The 15,521-nt window shown below is 39.0% G+C and overlaps 2 protein-coding genes across 3 annotated transcripts; both read right to left on the reverse strand.

Moving 5' to 3' along the window:
- On the reverse strand, positions 1-3,955 carry LOC134678068 (putative lipid scramblase CLPTM1). The gene is made up of 3 exons (XM_063536544.1): positions 3,735-3,955; positions 1,892-3,512; positions 1-1,792 (listed from the first exon to the last, which is right to left on the reverse strand). The coding sequence occupies exons 1-3, from the start codon at positions 3,831-3,833 to the stop codon at positions 1,626-1,628; spliced, it is 1,887 nt and encodes a 628-aa protein (XP_063392614.1). The 5' UTR covers positions 3,834-3,955; the 3' UTR covers positions 1-1,625.
- Positions 3,956-4,976: 1,021 nt separating this feature from the next.
- LOC134678149 (exportin-1) lies at positions 4,977-13,733 on the reverse strand. 2 transcript variants are annotated; one of them, XM_063536636.1, is made up of 4 exons: positions 13,599-13,733; positions 10,289-13,272; positions 9,201-9,344; positions 4,977-8,559 (listed from the first exon to the last, which is right to left on the reverse strand). In XM_063536636.1, the coding sequence occupies exons 2-4, from the start codon at positions 13,175-13,177 to the stop codon at positions 8,413-8,415; spliced, it is 3,180 nt and encodes a 1,059-aa protein (XP_063392706.1). In that variant the 5' UTR covers positions 13,178-13,272; positions 13,599-13,733; the 3' UTR covers positions 4,977-8,412. The 2 variants fall into 2 exon arrangements, with proteins under 2 accessions (XP_063392706.1, XP_063392782.1); XM_063536712.1 differs by having other exon boundaries at positions 13,594-13,659.
- Between the last annotated feature and the right edge of the window lie 1,788 nt (positions 13,734-15,521).

A 15,521-nucleotide genomic window follows, 5' to 3' on the forward strand; every position in this document is an offset into this window, starting at 1 on the left:
TCACATTAACAGTATAACAGGCGGCAAGTAAGGAGCATGACCCCTGCGGGTCGTAGTCGGAAGGCCTACTGCCAACATTTTTGATCGTTCGCTCGATTATTAATTTATCCTATCGATCTTGCATTGTCGAGCGATAGAGAACGAAAGCAGACAACGAGCGATCGAAGATATTCGCTGTAGACCCTCGGCTATATGATCCGCTATCGCACCACCTTACCTCCCGCACACTATACCCATTTATTTCCACAATAATCAATACTTTAGAATGTTTTAACAAAATCGATAATATTCGAAGAACAACAAATACTGAAATAAGTAATTCAGTAAATATAAGAGAATGGAATAACGTAGATACTTGAAATAAGATTCGCCTAAGTAGAGAATTTGCTATCACTTGACCAACTGCGTCGTTAATAACACTCGTTAATACTAATGGTCGAAAGTATCAATAATCAAACTGCAAACGTATGTTGATATTCTAAAATAAATCACACAAATATTTATGAATCGAATTACAATCGTGACTTGGAAATTGGAACCGATGTACCAATAATTTTCACCATGCCCGCTGGTAAAGCTCTTCTTATTCTTTAAAATTAGTGTGAAAAGTTTATACAGTCTAGAGCTAGAGTGCCAGTTTAGTACATGTTTTTGATTTTTCACTATAGCTGGTACGATGATTTATTAAAGTGTTCACCTCCTCTTTCAATTTTGGGATATTTAGCTTGCTCGGATATCAGTATTAGCGCGATGGGTAAACAATAACTTTGAACAAGTAAAACTTATAGCCCACTCGAGGCAGTCTAGTTAAATGAAATAAAATATCAAAATATTTAGGTACGTCATAGTTAGGTACCTACATCACGAGACGCCTATATTCGAGTGAAATCAAATCCTTTTCATTAAGTCGCTTGTTCTTTTACCCTGCTAAGAATACATTATGTATTAAAGAATAAATTCAATAAACCTTAACAATCCTAACTAAAATCTATAACAATTTTTGCTATTTTTAAGATCCGAAAAAAATGTAAAGAATGATATGATAGTATTTTAAAAAGTGGGCCACGTTCTTGCGTAATCCAAGACGGTAGGTATTGAAACATCGTCCTTATTATCTTCAGCTTAGAGCCTTAGATAACTAAAGGTATTTCTAAATGTCCATTGCAAGAATTCTGGCCTCCTATTCTAACCTCTGGAACATATACAAAATACTGTCAGAACTTGAATAAAAGTACAACCAAGAAAATTCTTTGGTAACCTTAATAGAATGTTTGTACGTAGGTATGTAATCACAAGACCTTGTATAATACTTTAATTCATATGCAAATTTAATTAAACCAAGAGTTCATACATCCCCAAGACGCACTTTATACATATTATTATGTAAATAAAAACAGCAATGGCATGGACATACCCATGTACATAACACAAGCTGTAAAGAATTATGCTAGAATATCAACCGATATCCTAGCACAAATCTTTACTTCCCTTAGCTTACACCAGCATCATGTAAGATAAATCGTATTAACTAGATTATAATAAATATGTTTGCCCAATTTCAATTATTAGATTAAGGACAGAAATGTACTGATAACAACAATATTATATAGTTCAGGCAAAAAGCCTTAGTCATTTTTCTTGTCAGCGGGCTCGCCTTCAGTAATGGCAGGGGTGCCATTCTTCTCCTGGCTCTGCTGCAACTCCATCTCACCGGAGAAGCCAAACTCATTCACCCGCTTGTGGTCCACCTTGTAGATCCAACGTTGGTATAGGAATATAAAGAATACAATATCTGAAACAAAGATGATCACAATCAATTGTAATAAGTAATAATCTAAAATTATGATGTTGGAAGATATTATATTTTTTTAATAATGATATTTTTACGTACCATCACGGAAACAGCCTATACGATACATAGTTGGCATTTTAATCACAAATGCAAATATATCATCAATAAATGTGTTCAAGAACTTGTATGTCATCATTCGCCATGGGAGGTGGGCAACAGACTTGAGTTTGTAGTTGATAAACAACTGCGGCGTCATCATGATGAATCCGAAAGTCAAGAGGTATCCATACATCATATTAAGAACGAAAGAATACCATCCCTTGTGCTCTTGGTAAAGTAGGGAATACACTCCATAACCAATAAGCAGTGGGAAGCATGCCCAGCTGAGATAACGGAATGCCAGAGTATCATACTCCCTAGTGCTCGATTCTACATAGGATCCCTTGTCTGTGAAACTTAATGTTGGAATACCAAGTATTCTGTTTTCTCTATTAATTTTCACATCCATCACCTTGTTAATTTTCCATATTTCAATTAATAAACCTATGAAGCATGAAATTCTGACCATAACATTAGTCTCATTGTCCAAAACATATAATAGTACAACAGTTGACTGGAAAACATTGAAAAATACTGATCTCACAGAGAGGCCTTCAAGTGATTGCCTGTTGTTCCAGAACTGAATATCGTTTTTGAATGCCAAGAGTTCAAATATTGAGTGCAGTATAGAGACTGATATGGTGAGTGCCAGCAGATAGGGGGAGGTGTCTAGGAGCAGCTCCTTAACAGTGTCCTGCTCCTCATCTTGCTCCTCGGCCCCAAGAGCTGAAAACATGCTTAGCTTATCTCTCATAGCTTGTGCTGTGTACAGCTGCCATTTGAACAAACTCAATGGCTGGTAAGTTAACTGCAACTCAAGAGTAGTTGTAGATGAATTAATTGGCACATAATCTCTCATCATATTCCAGTAGTCATTTAGGAACACAGCTGGCTTGTAGTACTTGCCATCAGGCACAAAGTATATGAACTCGTCTAGAGGTGGTGGTACGCTCCCTTGCATCCAATTGGTCTGATCTGTCACCAAATTGACAGTCAAATTGGGATGCCAATGAGACACTATTTCTTCTTTTAAAGTCTCCGCTTTCTTTTGTTCCTCCTCTGACTTTTCAGTCTGGCCAGTCAGTAAGTTATGTGTTTTCATGTAACGTAGCTTCTTGTACTTGTTAACCATCTTTTTGCCATAGGTAATGAAATCCCCAGCATAGTTTTCTGTGTCCCTGGGGTCAGGCGACTTTCCTGCTTGGACTATAAACACATGAAGATAAATTGAGCCATTATTTTTTAAGGAATGTGAAGGTTCAATTGTAGTAGAAAATGTGTAGGTTCCATCCTTGTTTGGTCCTGCATACCAATCCCCATAGGTAATACCCTCATGCTTCCAAATTAACTTAGCATCTTCAAATTTTCCAAAAAACTCCTTTTCAGATAAGTAACAAAACATATCTAATTCTGTCCCATTAGAAAACATATTGATGGAGGGAATCCTTGGGGCCCCTGTTGGAGAATTCACTTCTGGTTTAGGAGCAGCCGGCTGACGGAACATTGAGGTGATGAAATACACAACCAAAGCCCTTAGTATCAAGGATTTAGTTATAGCAAAAAACGATTCCATTTTGGTTGGCTGCATTCTTGCACGTTGTTCGTCAATTTGAGCATTAATCTGAAATATTTTGTAGTAAAGGTTAAAAAGATTGACCGTGACCATTACATACAATAAAAACTTCGAACCTTGGCATAGTATTTTCAGTGGTAATGATTTATAGGTATGTAACTTTAGTGAACACACTCTTTCAGATCTAAGACCTCGTTATTAGTGTGGTTTATTCTCGCTTTATTCCGTAAAAAATATAGTCAAAGTATGTTAAGTAGAATGAGAACTTACATCGACGTTATCAGGTGATAACGCAGCATCATTGCTCTCACTAGGCACCAATCTATCTTCTGCGGTGTCGTTGCTCGTCGATTCTTCTGTGTTAGCCATCTCTTCCTCTTTAAAATGCCGTTTGTTTTGGTAAATGTTAAATCATCAATAAATGAGGTTATTTCAGAATTCTACACTGAGATCAATGATTGAAAGGACTTGATTTTACGCCATTGCCATGACATAAAAATAGAAATAAAATCGAAAAACCTCGAAATGAATATTGACTTACCATAGACAATAATATAAAATGATGCCACAGATAAACTTGACAGACGTATTTAAGTGGCCCATGTCAAATGACCACATAAGATCACTACACACGCGACGGAATTCCGGATAGCAAATGTGGTTCTAGCAGCATCGCATCGGCAGTAACAGCTTTAACGCTACCGCACCGCGACCTTGGTGCGGTACGGTAGTCTGTTACCCTCGGCCGTACACTTTCGGAATTTTCATTCGGTTTCCGTACGGAATTACAGGTGGAAACGGGACGTCGCTATACATATGGATAGCCTGTCTCACTTGCACATATCATTCCGTACGTATGCGGCCAGCCATACGGCTATTAAGATGGCTAGTCATTTTTAGTCCTATGATTTAGAATGTATAGAGATTATTATTGGTTATTTCACTTGTTTCCCTGTCGCTCTTATCAACAAGATAGCAGAAAGTGTCCGGCCACGGATAGACTTATAATCCCTTAAGAGCATGGTCTACCAAAATATGAAAGAAACCGGTACCATATTTGATGAAATCGACGTTTTCTGATGATGGAAACCGAAAATGACCATAGGAACTAGTGAACTAGGAAATAAAACAACGCAACCTCATTGAACTTGGGTTTGTAAGGTTTGTTAGAATCGTTCGATGAGTTCTGTTAGTTGTACGCGACTAAAATTGAAAGTACAGTCAGCGATAAATAATTGTATCTTAAATAAGATATTTGCCAAAAAAGAACATTTCCTTGCACACCACTCCCTTGCTCAAAGTATTAGGCTATAGCCCCCTCCAGACTATGCGCGTGAATCGCGGGCGAAGCCGCGAACGCGAGTGTGGAGTCGATTTCGCTGTCTGCGAAAATCGACGCCACACTCGCGTTCGCGGCTTCGCGCCGCGATTCGCGCACGAGTGTGGAGGGGGCTTATGAGGTAGGAAAACTAGGAAAGGTAACATCAGGGAAACTCAATTAAAAGAGACACATCACTTAATATTTATTTGTTTATTTCAAACACAAAATGAAAGACTGACAGTTAATCGGGCCCAAAATGTGTTTGGATACTACCCTGAGTGTTCAGATTCCCAAACCATCATGAAATTAGTTGAGACAACATTAAACAAAACATAAAAAAATGTTACTAACAGCAATTCACTTCATAAAGTTTTACCTAGAATCTACGAATTAATACTCAGCTTTAGTAGCGCACATGTTGAACATCCGACACTGGTTCCATCACAGAGATTTCATTACATTTGAAGATTACTTAAAAACATAGAAATATTCTATCTCATCTAGCAATGTAAATTGATGCATGATTTAATGCTTGCTTAAATAAGGCCCACCTACGACTTGTGCCGGCAAAATATGCCCTTATCGGAGTGGTTTGTGATCCAACCTTCCTAGCATTCATCACCTTACATGTTCCATACGGGCTCTGTACAATCTGGCAGAATAAGGTAATATTTTATAGGCACAAGATTTGCATCCACGTAAAACTATGATAACAGTCCACTTAAATGTGATATCTTAACCACTAGTCTTGCTGCCTCGCTGCAGAGCCGAGTCCTATCGTTATTATACAATTTTAAAACTTACAAATATAACATCAAAGTACTTTAAAATTAAATCAAACGTGGATCATGAAATTGGCAGCTTATTCAGTTATGTCCATATTAAATCGTTTCTCATTTACATTCGAAATATTGTAGCTAGGCTTATACAAGTGACTTTCCATCCAAGTGGCATGCAGTTACTGTTTTTATCACATGTTGTAAATTGTGATACACATAACTCGAAGAAGTCACCCTTATCAGCTTAGCTTAGAGGTTGTTTTGGCAAAATAACTTATCATTTTAGCTCAGTATCAAACTAGATGATACGAACGACATCTCGGGTCGGATCTCGTACAAAACGAGAAATCTCGCGAGAAACAAGCTTAACTGTGCACTTATTTTATGAACTGCTCAAAACTCTCGAAACGCACACTAAACGTGCAAATAGTATAATAGTAGTTATTGGGGCTAACTCTATTGAAATTACTTGACCCTTAATACGTATTAAATGCTACAAATAATAGTTGAAAAGCGTAAACTAGGCTCGCCAACTACGATGCACGTGACTCCCCCTAACTAGTGAACCACTAAGTACAAGCTGTCTTCTCTGGTTTTATCTAAGGCAATGCTTTCTATGCGATTAGCCTTGGTCTGCGTCAAATATACAAGTTGTCCTGATGGGCAATATTACCTAGAATGCCACATTTACAGAAAGAACCACATTTATACCATTGGCGGTGAGCCAGTGGTACGAAATGGTCTAATTCGCTTTTAAACCCATAAGTCGAAGCAGAATGTGCTTACTCATGATACGTTAGGTTGTTAATTCCAATTAGACGGAGCGCAAGCGAATCAACTGCTTACCACAAACGTGAGGGAATTCAGAATGGAATGTCTATGGTTCTGGCCGATCTAATAGAATCCTTTCCGTCAGCTCTTTAAATTCTGCTAATTTTGTCTGATAGATTTTCCGTGACCATAGACATTTTTCTCTGAATTCCGTGGCATTGGGTCATCACTAAGGAACCGGAATTAAGGAGTTATCTTCTCCGGGATATGCGTATTTTGTAGTGGATCGCACACAATTGGTAAACAATGCCTTAAAAAATCACAGAGTTGGGTTGCTATAACAACAGGTTGTTAACATTGTGTCCAAAAATATAAAAATACTATTACATAAGCCGTACAAAATCCTGATCTATATTATAATTATTACGTCACAGCGCCCTTACACTAATACGAAACCACACTGATCTGGCTTTATATACAAGTAATTTTGAATTTAGTTTAAAAACGATGTTTTTCTTTTTCGTTTATTTCGAGATTTCAAAGATTTCTAACTACAACGATGGTTAAACAAGTTAAATCGATTAAAGAGACATACACCATGCAAAGTCGGATTAAATCATAGTTTCTTGACCATGGCTCTATAATTGAAGTTGTGGTTTTAATTTGAATTGTATGTAAAACCAATAGCAACATGAACTGTTCAAGTCAAAGTGGGTAAAAAACTTTGTTTATAGATTATCGGTCGTGCAAACAGTTCTAAATATTGACTTAGTCGTTGTAGACCGTTTTCTGCGAAAACACCATTCCTAGTGTCAAGTGGTTGTAGCGTATTTTAGTGAACTGTTACTAGTCTTCGGCGTAGCTAGGAGTTTATCCTAATGGGCAGCCTTAAGAGACTCTTAAGAGTAATCGAGAATATTCGATTCCTCGGTCAAACAAGTGTCTCGTCTCAGTTATTATTTTCCAGATACTAAAATGACAGTTGGATATGACTTATGAAGAAAGAAAGAAACCCACAAGGCGGCAAACTTAGCGTAGTACAGTGAAATAAAAAAATAAGATATAACAATGTACAGATTGTTGACATAGTTAACTCACCATTCTTAACCATAATGCAACTAAGATCTATCATAGTCAAGTAAGTCAGTTTGACTAAAGAATTTTATATACCAATTACACCTACAAATATGACAAATATCCCCTAAAACGAATAAGTTAGTAAATTTTAAGTTCCGCAGTTAATTCGTTGTATCCCCCGATTTAAAGTCATAAATAAGCAACGCGACGTCATTTTAGTATCTGAAAGTTACAAAAAGAGATTAGGGCGGCTGTCTGATCAGCGACGTTAAAGCGAGTAGCGATCGGCCATTTTCTAAAACGTACTTGTAGATGAAAGTCCCGTGCGAACACAAATTATGCATACATTAGGGTCTTCGCACACACATCCGAAATTCAACACTGAAGTGTATTGGCGCAAATTATTGTCTATGGTCAAGGAAATCTGTCAAATATAACTAAAAAATCGTCTGTAATCTATCAGTTATATTTGACAATTATGCGTGACCGTAGAAAATAATCAGAGGCAAAGTATTCAGTTATGATTTTCAGATGTGCCTGTGATACGCTGATACATTATTACCCTACTAGTCCGTCTAAAAAGCCGCGTTGTCACTTAGTGTTCTGAGCAAACATTTTGTTTTGAGCAAGTGTTTGCTCTTCCCACTCACTAATTGAGCATGTGTTTCATTTACCAAACGAACGAACGATTGCTCGCTCAGAACTGTTCAGAACACTAAGTGTAAACGCGGCTTAAGATAACTTTGCATTCCATAAACTTATTATGCTTGAAAGGAGACAGACCCTGGCCAAACTATACTCTGGCACACCCAGTTTGTCAGTAGGAAAAGGCGGCAAAAATAAAAAATGTAGGCGCCAAGGCTTGACTTCCTGTAGAAAATTTAAATTCGCGCCGTTTTTTTCTGAAGGGTGTTTCTGAGTACGTTTTCCTTGTTCAAACACGGCCATGTAAAAACTCGGCCATCGCTACTCACAGCTCGCCCCGGTGGGCTGACCTCGCCTAGTCCTGCATCTCCTCGGGCAGCTCGTGCGGGTTGAGCATGCCGGGCACGGAGAGCTGCACGCGCCGCTTCTCCTCCTGCGCCTGCCGCAGCGCGAACAGCCGCTCCTCCAGGTACAGGTCGCTGTCGTCCTCACCCGTGTATTCCTGCAATCAGATGATACGAGCGTTAACCCTCTTGTTCATAAAATTTTACGGGCCTTATTTAATTTAATTACTTTTTATCCCTTTCTTACAAATACATAATATAAGTCAAAATGACAGATAAAGGCAAACGACTCATAACTAATTCAGGCCAGTGACGCGTTTATGAATAACGCCATAGGAGGTTATGCGTGGGCTTTGGTTTCATTGCAACTTAATTTTCTTTTACCCATTCACCAAAATTTCTAGATCTCAAAACGGAATAGTGTCAAGATTTGTGAATACATATCAGAACGATATTTTTTTTTCTCGAAATACCACATTCCTATAATGCCCTAACTTGAAATCGACGCCGTGTCATAATCATAATACCTAAATCATGAAAGTAAATTACGCAGACGTTAGAGCATAATATGTCGTTGTGTCGTAGTGTTGACACTGACAGTGACTCGTGGTATAGGATTCTGTGGTATGGGTAAAAATGTTTTTTTGTGTAAATTGGTATTAACTATGAAACTAATTCCAGAAAAGTTTATAGGACAATTAGTCTTTAAATATGATCAGGAATACACTTATAATCTTTCGGGTGCCTCCATGTATCACCTAAAAAAATACACCACACAGTGATAATGAAAGAAACCTACTCTTATCTGAACTAAGAAGTCTCTCAAGTGGTCCTTGAAGGCTGGAATATCCTGGTCCAGGTTGAACAGCCCTTGCACGGTGATCTTTATTTGATTGTCCGTCAAATGAGAAAATGCAGTTTTCAAGAGGTTCGCCACATAGTCCTGAAAACAAATGATAATATTATTCGTACATGGGTAAACATTGTGTTATTTTCCCTAATATTTTTCGGTAGGATAGTAAACATAGTAAAATTAATTAATTAGTTCTAATCAGTCATAATGTGTATGTATGCACATTTTGCGCTATTTCAGGGTATACCTACATATTCATCTTGTGGTGTGTAATGAGTCGTTGAAATATTAGGTACCCTGTATAATTTTTAAAAGTTTATTTCTCAATACAAAAATGCAAAAGGATTTGTCTACTAACTAACGGAAATATGCAGTTGATGCAGAATCATCAATTCGAGATGATCCTGCATCACCTGAACAATTGAATAAATGAATACCGTTTAGTATTAGGTATATGTTGGTTGTGTTGTAAGTACGTGGACTACGTGGTTTAGTACCTATTGTCTGTAGCCATATTAAGACAGAACTAAAAAGCGTATGTGAAAATTGTGAGATTTATAGGCCCTTTACATGCTATGATACGACATGATGCCACTTGGCAGATAAGTAATGCGTCCCACAAAACCCGGACACAAAGTAAATAGGATACTTAAACCCTTCAGCCCCCAAAGACGTCCACCGACCCCCGCGCCCAATATCAACCTTCGGGCATTCCGACGTTTTAGATGAAGCGCGGCGCACGATAGGCATGGCGTTCAAAGGGTTAAGGAGAAATAAGGCCCGACAACTATTTTACACTGGGTATTCAACTTTTACAATATGTGTTATGTATTACGGTATTTAAAGGTCTATTGCATAATTCAGTCTTTAGGTGAGTAGTTATTATGGTTACTATGTGTGAAGGGGTGGGAGGGTTTGAAGGTGTGTGCAACTGATAAAAAATATACATTTTAGTCTCAAATTAAGTTGCTCAAATGCTTCATTACCCCCCACTGTCTGACTGAGTTAAGTGGCAAACTGCAGTGACTGCTCACCTGTATGTAGAGGACGTTGTCAGGCGTCGGGCCGAGCGGCACCGTGACGCGGCCCGCCTCCACCAGCGAGAAGATGTACGCCAGGATGGTCGCGTGCATGGTGAGGCCCGCGCCGTGCGACGTGTCCGTCACCACGCTGAACACGTGCTCCAGGATGTCGCACAGGTACGTCTGGTAGAAGCTCTGCGCCGCCTGCGGGTGCTGCTCCACGTTCTGCAGCAGCCGGTGCAGGATCTGCAGCCCCGTGTCGGCCACGTTACGCATCGTGTGCTTGAACGCCCATATAATAGAATCCAATACTAGTTTGAACTGCGCCGGCGGTATACTCAGGAATGCCTTGAAACAGTTTGTGTTCACAGCCTGTAGCAGCAAGAAGAACTCTGTCCGGTGATCCGGGTATTCCTCGAAGTCCTTGTTTATCATCTCCAAGGTGCATTCGAAAACTGCGTCAAATATTTTCGGAACCTCTGATGTGATGTGGCCTCCCAGCTTATACACTATGGCTGCCATGCACGATAATACTTCGGGTTCTCTCGCGTCGGGAACTGCGGTTCTCTGGTAGTCTAGTAGAACGGCGTCTAGAAGGGGCGGAATGAAGTTCTCCAGTACCATGCTATTGTCCGTGGAGCGTGAAACCCAGCCAGAGATGAGCTTCAGTGTTTCCTTTTTGATAATTCTCATGTTTTTAATAAGAGGCTGCTTCGTGACGGCGACACCATTCAGTGCAATCGCTTGACTTATGTTTTCCGACATAACTTTGTAGACGTTCAGCATGTCAAGATATATTCGGCCGAGTTGCACGACATATGGATGCCCGAGAGCGCGACATGCGCGCACGTTCGTTTTAAGGATGCTGACCAACTGTTTGACAGCCTCAGGGTCTTTCAAAATATCCACATTATGGGATGCCTGCGAAATTATATCATCCCACACCTGGTTGGGCAGAGACATGTACTTTTCAATCAATTGCTCCTGGGCAACTTGGTCCACTTGTGCGCTAATCATGTATCCGACAGCCTCATAGAAAGTGTGAACTTGAAGAGTTTGCAAGTCACAGATGATGGAACTGATAGTGCTCAAAATCTCCTCAATAAATGGGCATGCTTCGCCAACCTGTGTGGTGACAAAGTGGCGCCGACATTTCAACGCAATTTTAATAAACGTATCACAAGCCATATCCTGTACGCCGTCGTGAGTTTCGTGCATGAATTCAAAAAGTTTATTTACAACAGTTTTCAGGAACTTCCAGTGAGCCCTGAGGAAGCGCGGGTACTGTCCCACAACATACATGATGTTGCTAGCAATTATAGCCTTATTGTCTTTGCCCTTTTTCTGCTCGCACAAACCCAATAATTCTTTAATCACCACTACCAAAAACCGCTTCTCATCCTCTTCCATCATTGCACCAGATGTGGAGCCAATGGCCCAGCACAATGTATTCAGGTTCTTCCAAGACCACTCAGAGCCATGCACTTGAGCCTGCAATTTCTCTGTCATAATCCGTTCTGTATCTTGGTAGTCCAAATGGGTAAGGTACACTAGTGTTTCTCTCATATTTTTATATAAATTGATAGAATCTGTATCCTTCATAAATTCCCGCACTACTTCACCATTTTCATTCTCAACCACTAGCACCTCCTCAGGCTTGGCCATCCTCGAGATCATGATGTAGCGCACGCTGCTCAGTACATCAGCATAGAGAGCTTTCCTGCCCATACTTTTGCCCAGAACTAGATTTGATGATTGAGAACAAGGGGCAATTTTGTACAAATCAGCAGCTAAAGAATTCCAAAATTCCAGACAGATCTTGAAAATTTCTACTTCTTCCACTTCTGAAATCAACACAAGATAGCGCAATGCATTCATCAACGTATTGGTCAATCCTCTTCTTTCAATAAGTTGACAATGCTCCTTCAAGTAGGTACAAAGGAACAGTGCAAGATTTTGTATGAACACTTGTTCTTGGTCACGTCCAGTAGCATATGCATCACGGATGTTAGTGGTGAGTGGCAGCATCCCCTCCAGCTGGTCCATAGTCTGCACTAAAAGGGCAACAAACTGATCTTCGTAGTTGCTAACAGTCACACCTGCGATCTCAGTCAAGCAACTCAGAGTCACATTTCTGAACAGCGGCACACTGAGGAACTTAAATATTAGTGTGCTTATGAGTTTCATCTCAAAAATATAGCCTAATGGGATCCAATTCAAAAATCTTAATAGAGTGTGAAGCGTAGCTTCCACAAGTGGGGCATTTTGTGAATTCTCAAGTACAAATTGACAGAGTTGGAATATTTGGCTAAATTCAGAACACATGGTATCTTTCAGATGTTTTGTTTTGGTTTGAGTGAGCTGGCCGGTACTGAACACAAAAACTTCCTCACTTAAGAGCTTGAGGATCACCATGTTGTTTTGGCAAAGGCTTTCGTTGGTCTTCGAGGCACCCACAATATCACTAATGAATGTTTCCCAGTTGTGAGGCCATTCTCTTTTCAAAACTTGAATCAGAATCAAATTAAGCTTCTTCAAAAATACTTTGTTGCTTTCCATAGTGATAGGATCGGATGAGTTCTTTATGATGAGACCCACAATGTACTTTTTTATTCCTTCACATTGATTTCTCGGGAGAACTTTCCATCTCGTCTGTATCACTTGTTCTAATATTTGTAAAGCATAGTACTTTGTTTCCTGATTCTGTGAGAATTCCAGAATTGTATCAACCCGAGTCCAGGCATCGGGGTGTTCTTTAAGTGTGGTAAGAATGTCTTGCGCGATGCGTTGCTGCTCTCCTACGGTCGAGTAGAGGCATCCCACAATATTATCCAGTAAAGTAATGTCTAACTTTTGGTTAAAATCCAAAAGTTTGGAAGCTTGTTGCTCTAAAGTTGTCATTGTGATCTTCAAAAAAAAATGTTTTGTCTTCGTTTCTCTTATTAATAACCAAATCAGGCTGATTTATTCACATTCATTCCTCACCTCGTGCCACACTGAAATACATAAAAGCAGAATTTTAGAGAACAAAATCTTATAACCTCATTTCACTACCAATACTTTAATGATACGTTATATATGTGTTTTCGTATATTACCGACAGCAATACTGCTAAGAAATACACAAACCGAACTTAACATTACGCTTAGATATCTTGCAATAACTGTTTTGCAGTAAAATTAGAAAATAAGGAGCACACACCCTGTATGTCATACAACAAACTACTTCTGAAAAGTATATATCAGTATTTCGGGTGCGGGCGAAAATAGTTTCCCGTAAACTTATTAAATATTTGATAAAAGTATAATCGTACAAACCTTACCTAGAAAGTAATTTGCGGCGCAATCAGTCTAACGCACTTCCATACACACTTCATAGTCCGTTGTTTTCATGAAGCTTGAAAAAGCGTACTTACATGTCGCAATATTTTTGTCTATGGTAATTGTCTACTTGTAATACACTCGCTAAAAACGAAATCGAAGTAATATCATATTAATGCATTTTGAATATATACTAAAACATATAAAAAAACCTAATAATTTTGATTTACTATCAAATAATAAACAGAAACAAAAGTAAAATTTGGTGCCGTGTGACGTGGCTTTACTTGTAATTTTTAGACCATCAGTGTCGCTATAGAATCGCTTAATATCGCTACTTAGCGCCAAAACTGTATATTTGAAAACAATAATGTTATTTTCATCATTCTTACTCAAGGAGGCTGATATTTCACGCATGTTTAGCGAAGTAAAACCAAAAAAATATCCCGATGGTGGTAAATAAATACCACTTATATTGTACATAGTCGAATGTTCGAAATAAGCATTACGGGGTTACGTCACTTTTCTATTTAGACAAATACATGACGTGTCCCGTATCCGCAACAATGCGAATATCGATCGCAATTTCCGTACAGCGAATGGATTAAACAAAAATTTATTGTTAATTATTAAAAACGAAACATTATTCTAGGTATTTTACGACTCCTAAAATTGTCACTTGCTCTCTGCTTATTGTGGCTCTGATACTTATTCAGACAAATATTCAATTATAAGTAGGTACATTTTAATACATCTTCTGTAGTTTGTGTTCATAAAGTATGCCAGGGGTCGGCAAGTTCCTCTAGTTCTTTAAATCTGAAAGTTTATATTATACATATTATTATATGGCTCTTTAGTATAATCAGGGCTATAACCGCGAAAATCGAAGTTCGCAAATTGCGGGGATTTTTCTCTGTCACTCTAATTACGCCTTCATTAGAGTAAAAGAGAAAGATCCCCGCAATTTGCGAATTTCGGTTTTCGCGGTAGCCGCTCTGTGCGGAAAGAAGAGTCGTGAAATGTAAAGTAGCTAACACACTACCGCACCGCACCAAGGTCATTGTGGGACGCACCCATAAGTAAGAGGGAGAAAGAGATATCGCTTTCTCCCTTTTACTTATGGGTGCGTCCCACAATGACCTTGGTGCGGTGCGATAGTGTGTTAGCAACTTTGGGGTTCCCTTAAATTCCACGACTCTTCTCTTTCCGCACAGACTCTAACTGGGGATATTTACAGATTCTTGATGTAGCTGATTCTTTTGTATTCTTAATAAATAGTTTGCCGACCCATGTGGCCTATTTTATAAAGCTACAAGTTACAATTTACAAGCGGAAGTCTCGTTCTAACACATAGGGTTAGAAAGAGACTTCGGCTTGTAAATTGTAACTTGTAGCTTTATAAAATGGCCCACTGATGTAGTATGAAAGCGCCCATAGCATCCGGCACCAGTTACGTCGGTTGTGGTTAGTCTCTGGATGGGTGAAGTACTTACTACTCTTAGTAGGTTGAGTAAGGTCATTTCTCATGCGCTTTAGTCTCAAGCAAAGCTGCTTGAACAAAGCTGATTTGCCCCGGTAGCCGGGGCCCGGGAGATCGTACCATGCAGACCCCCCAAAAAGGGAGGGTCGGCTCCCGAGGTCCAATCTATGCTATATTCCTTCCTAGTCTTAGCAACTAGAGCAAGTTATATATCATTTTTGTATAATTTATGGACGAGGAATTCATTATCGAAATAGTTATTATACCTTTCCATACAATAAAAATATTTTTGTACAAAAAATGAAAATGTTATGTAATTTTTTGGGACAATTTTGGATGTTACAATCACAGTGTGGCGATTTGCACTAAATAAAAAATTGGACGATATAGCCCATGTATTCTTTATTCAGAACCTAAACTAATAAATCTGTGAGCTGCAGACCTC

This window comes from Cydia fagiglandana, chromosome 1 (genome assembly GCF_963556715.1).
Source record: "Cydia fagiglandana chromosome 1, ilCydFagi1.1, whole genome shotgun sequence".
In the NCBI taxonomy this organism is placed as follows: domain Eukaryota; kingdom Metazoa; phylum Arthropoda; class Insecta; order Lepidoptera; family Tortricidae; genus Cydia; species Cydia fagiglandana.

Bases quoted from the DNA above. Each gene is read 5' to 3' on its own strand.
- LOC134678068 (XM_063536544.1), bottom strand. From the start codon at position 3,833: ATGGCTAACACAGAAGAATCGACGAGCAACGACACCGCAGAAGATAGA. The intron at 3,513-3,734 runs GTAAGTTCTCAT...AAAATATTTCAG, and splicing joins TATCACCTGATAACGTCGAT to ATTAATGCTCAAATTGACGA. The intron at 1,793-1,891 runs GTACGTAAAAAT...TCTTTGTTTCAG, and splicing joins TATAGGCTGTTTCCGTGATG to ATATTGTATTCTTTATATTC.
- LOC134678149 (XM_063536636.1), bottom strand. From the start codon at position 13,177: ATGACAACTTTAGAGCAACAAGCTTCCAAACTTTTGGATTTTAACCAA. The intron at 9,345-10,288 runs GTGAGCAGTCAC...ATTTGTTTTCAG, and splicing joins ACAACGTCCTCTACATACAG to GACTATGTGGCGAACCTCTT. The intron at 8,560-9,200 runs GTAGGTTTCTTT...ATCTGATTGCAG, and splicing joins ACTTCTTAGTTCAGATAAGA to GAATACACGGGTGAGGACGA.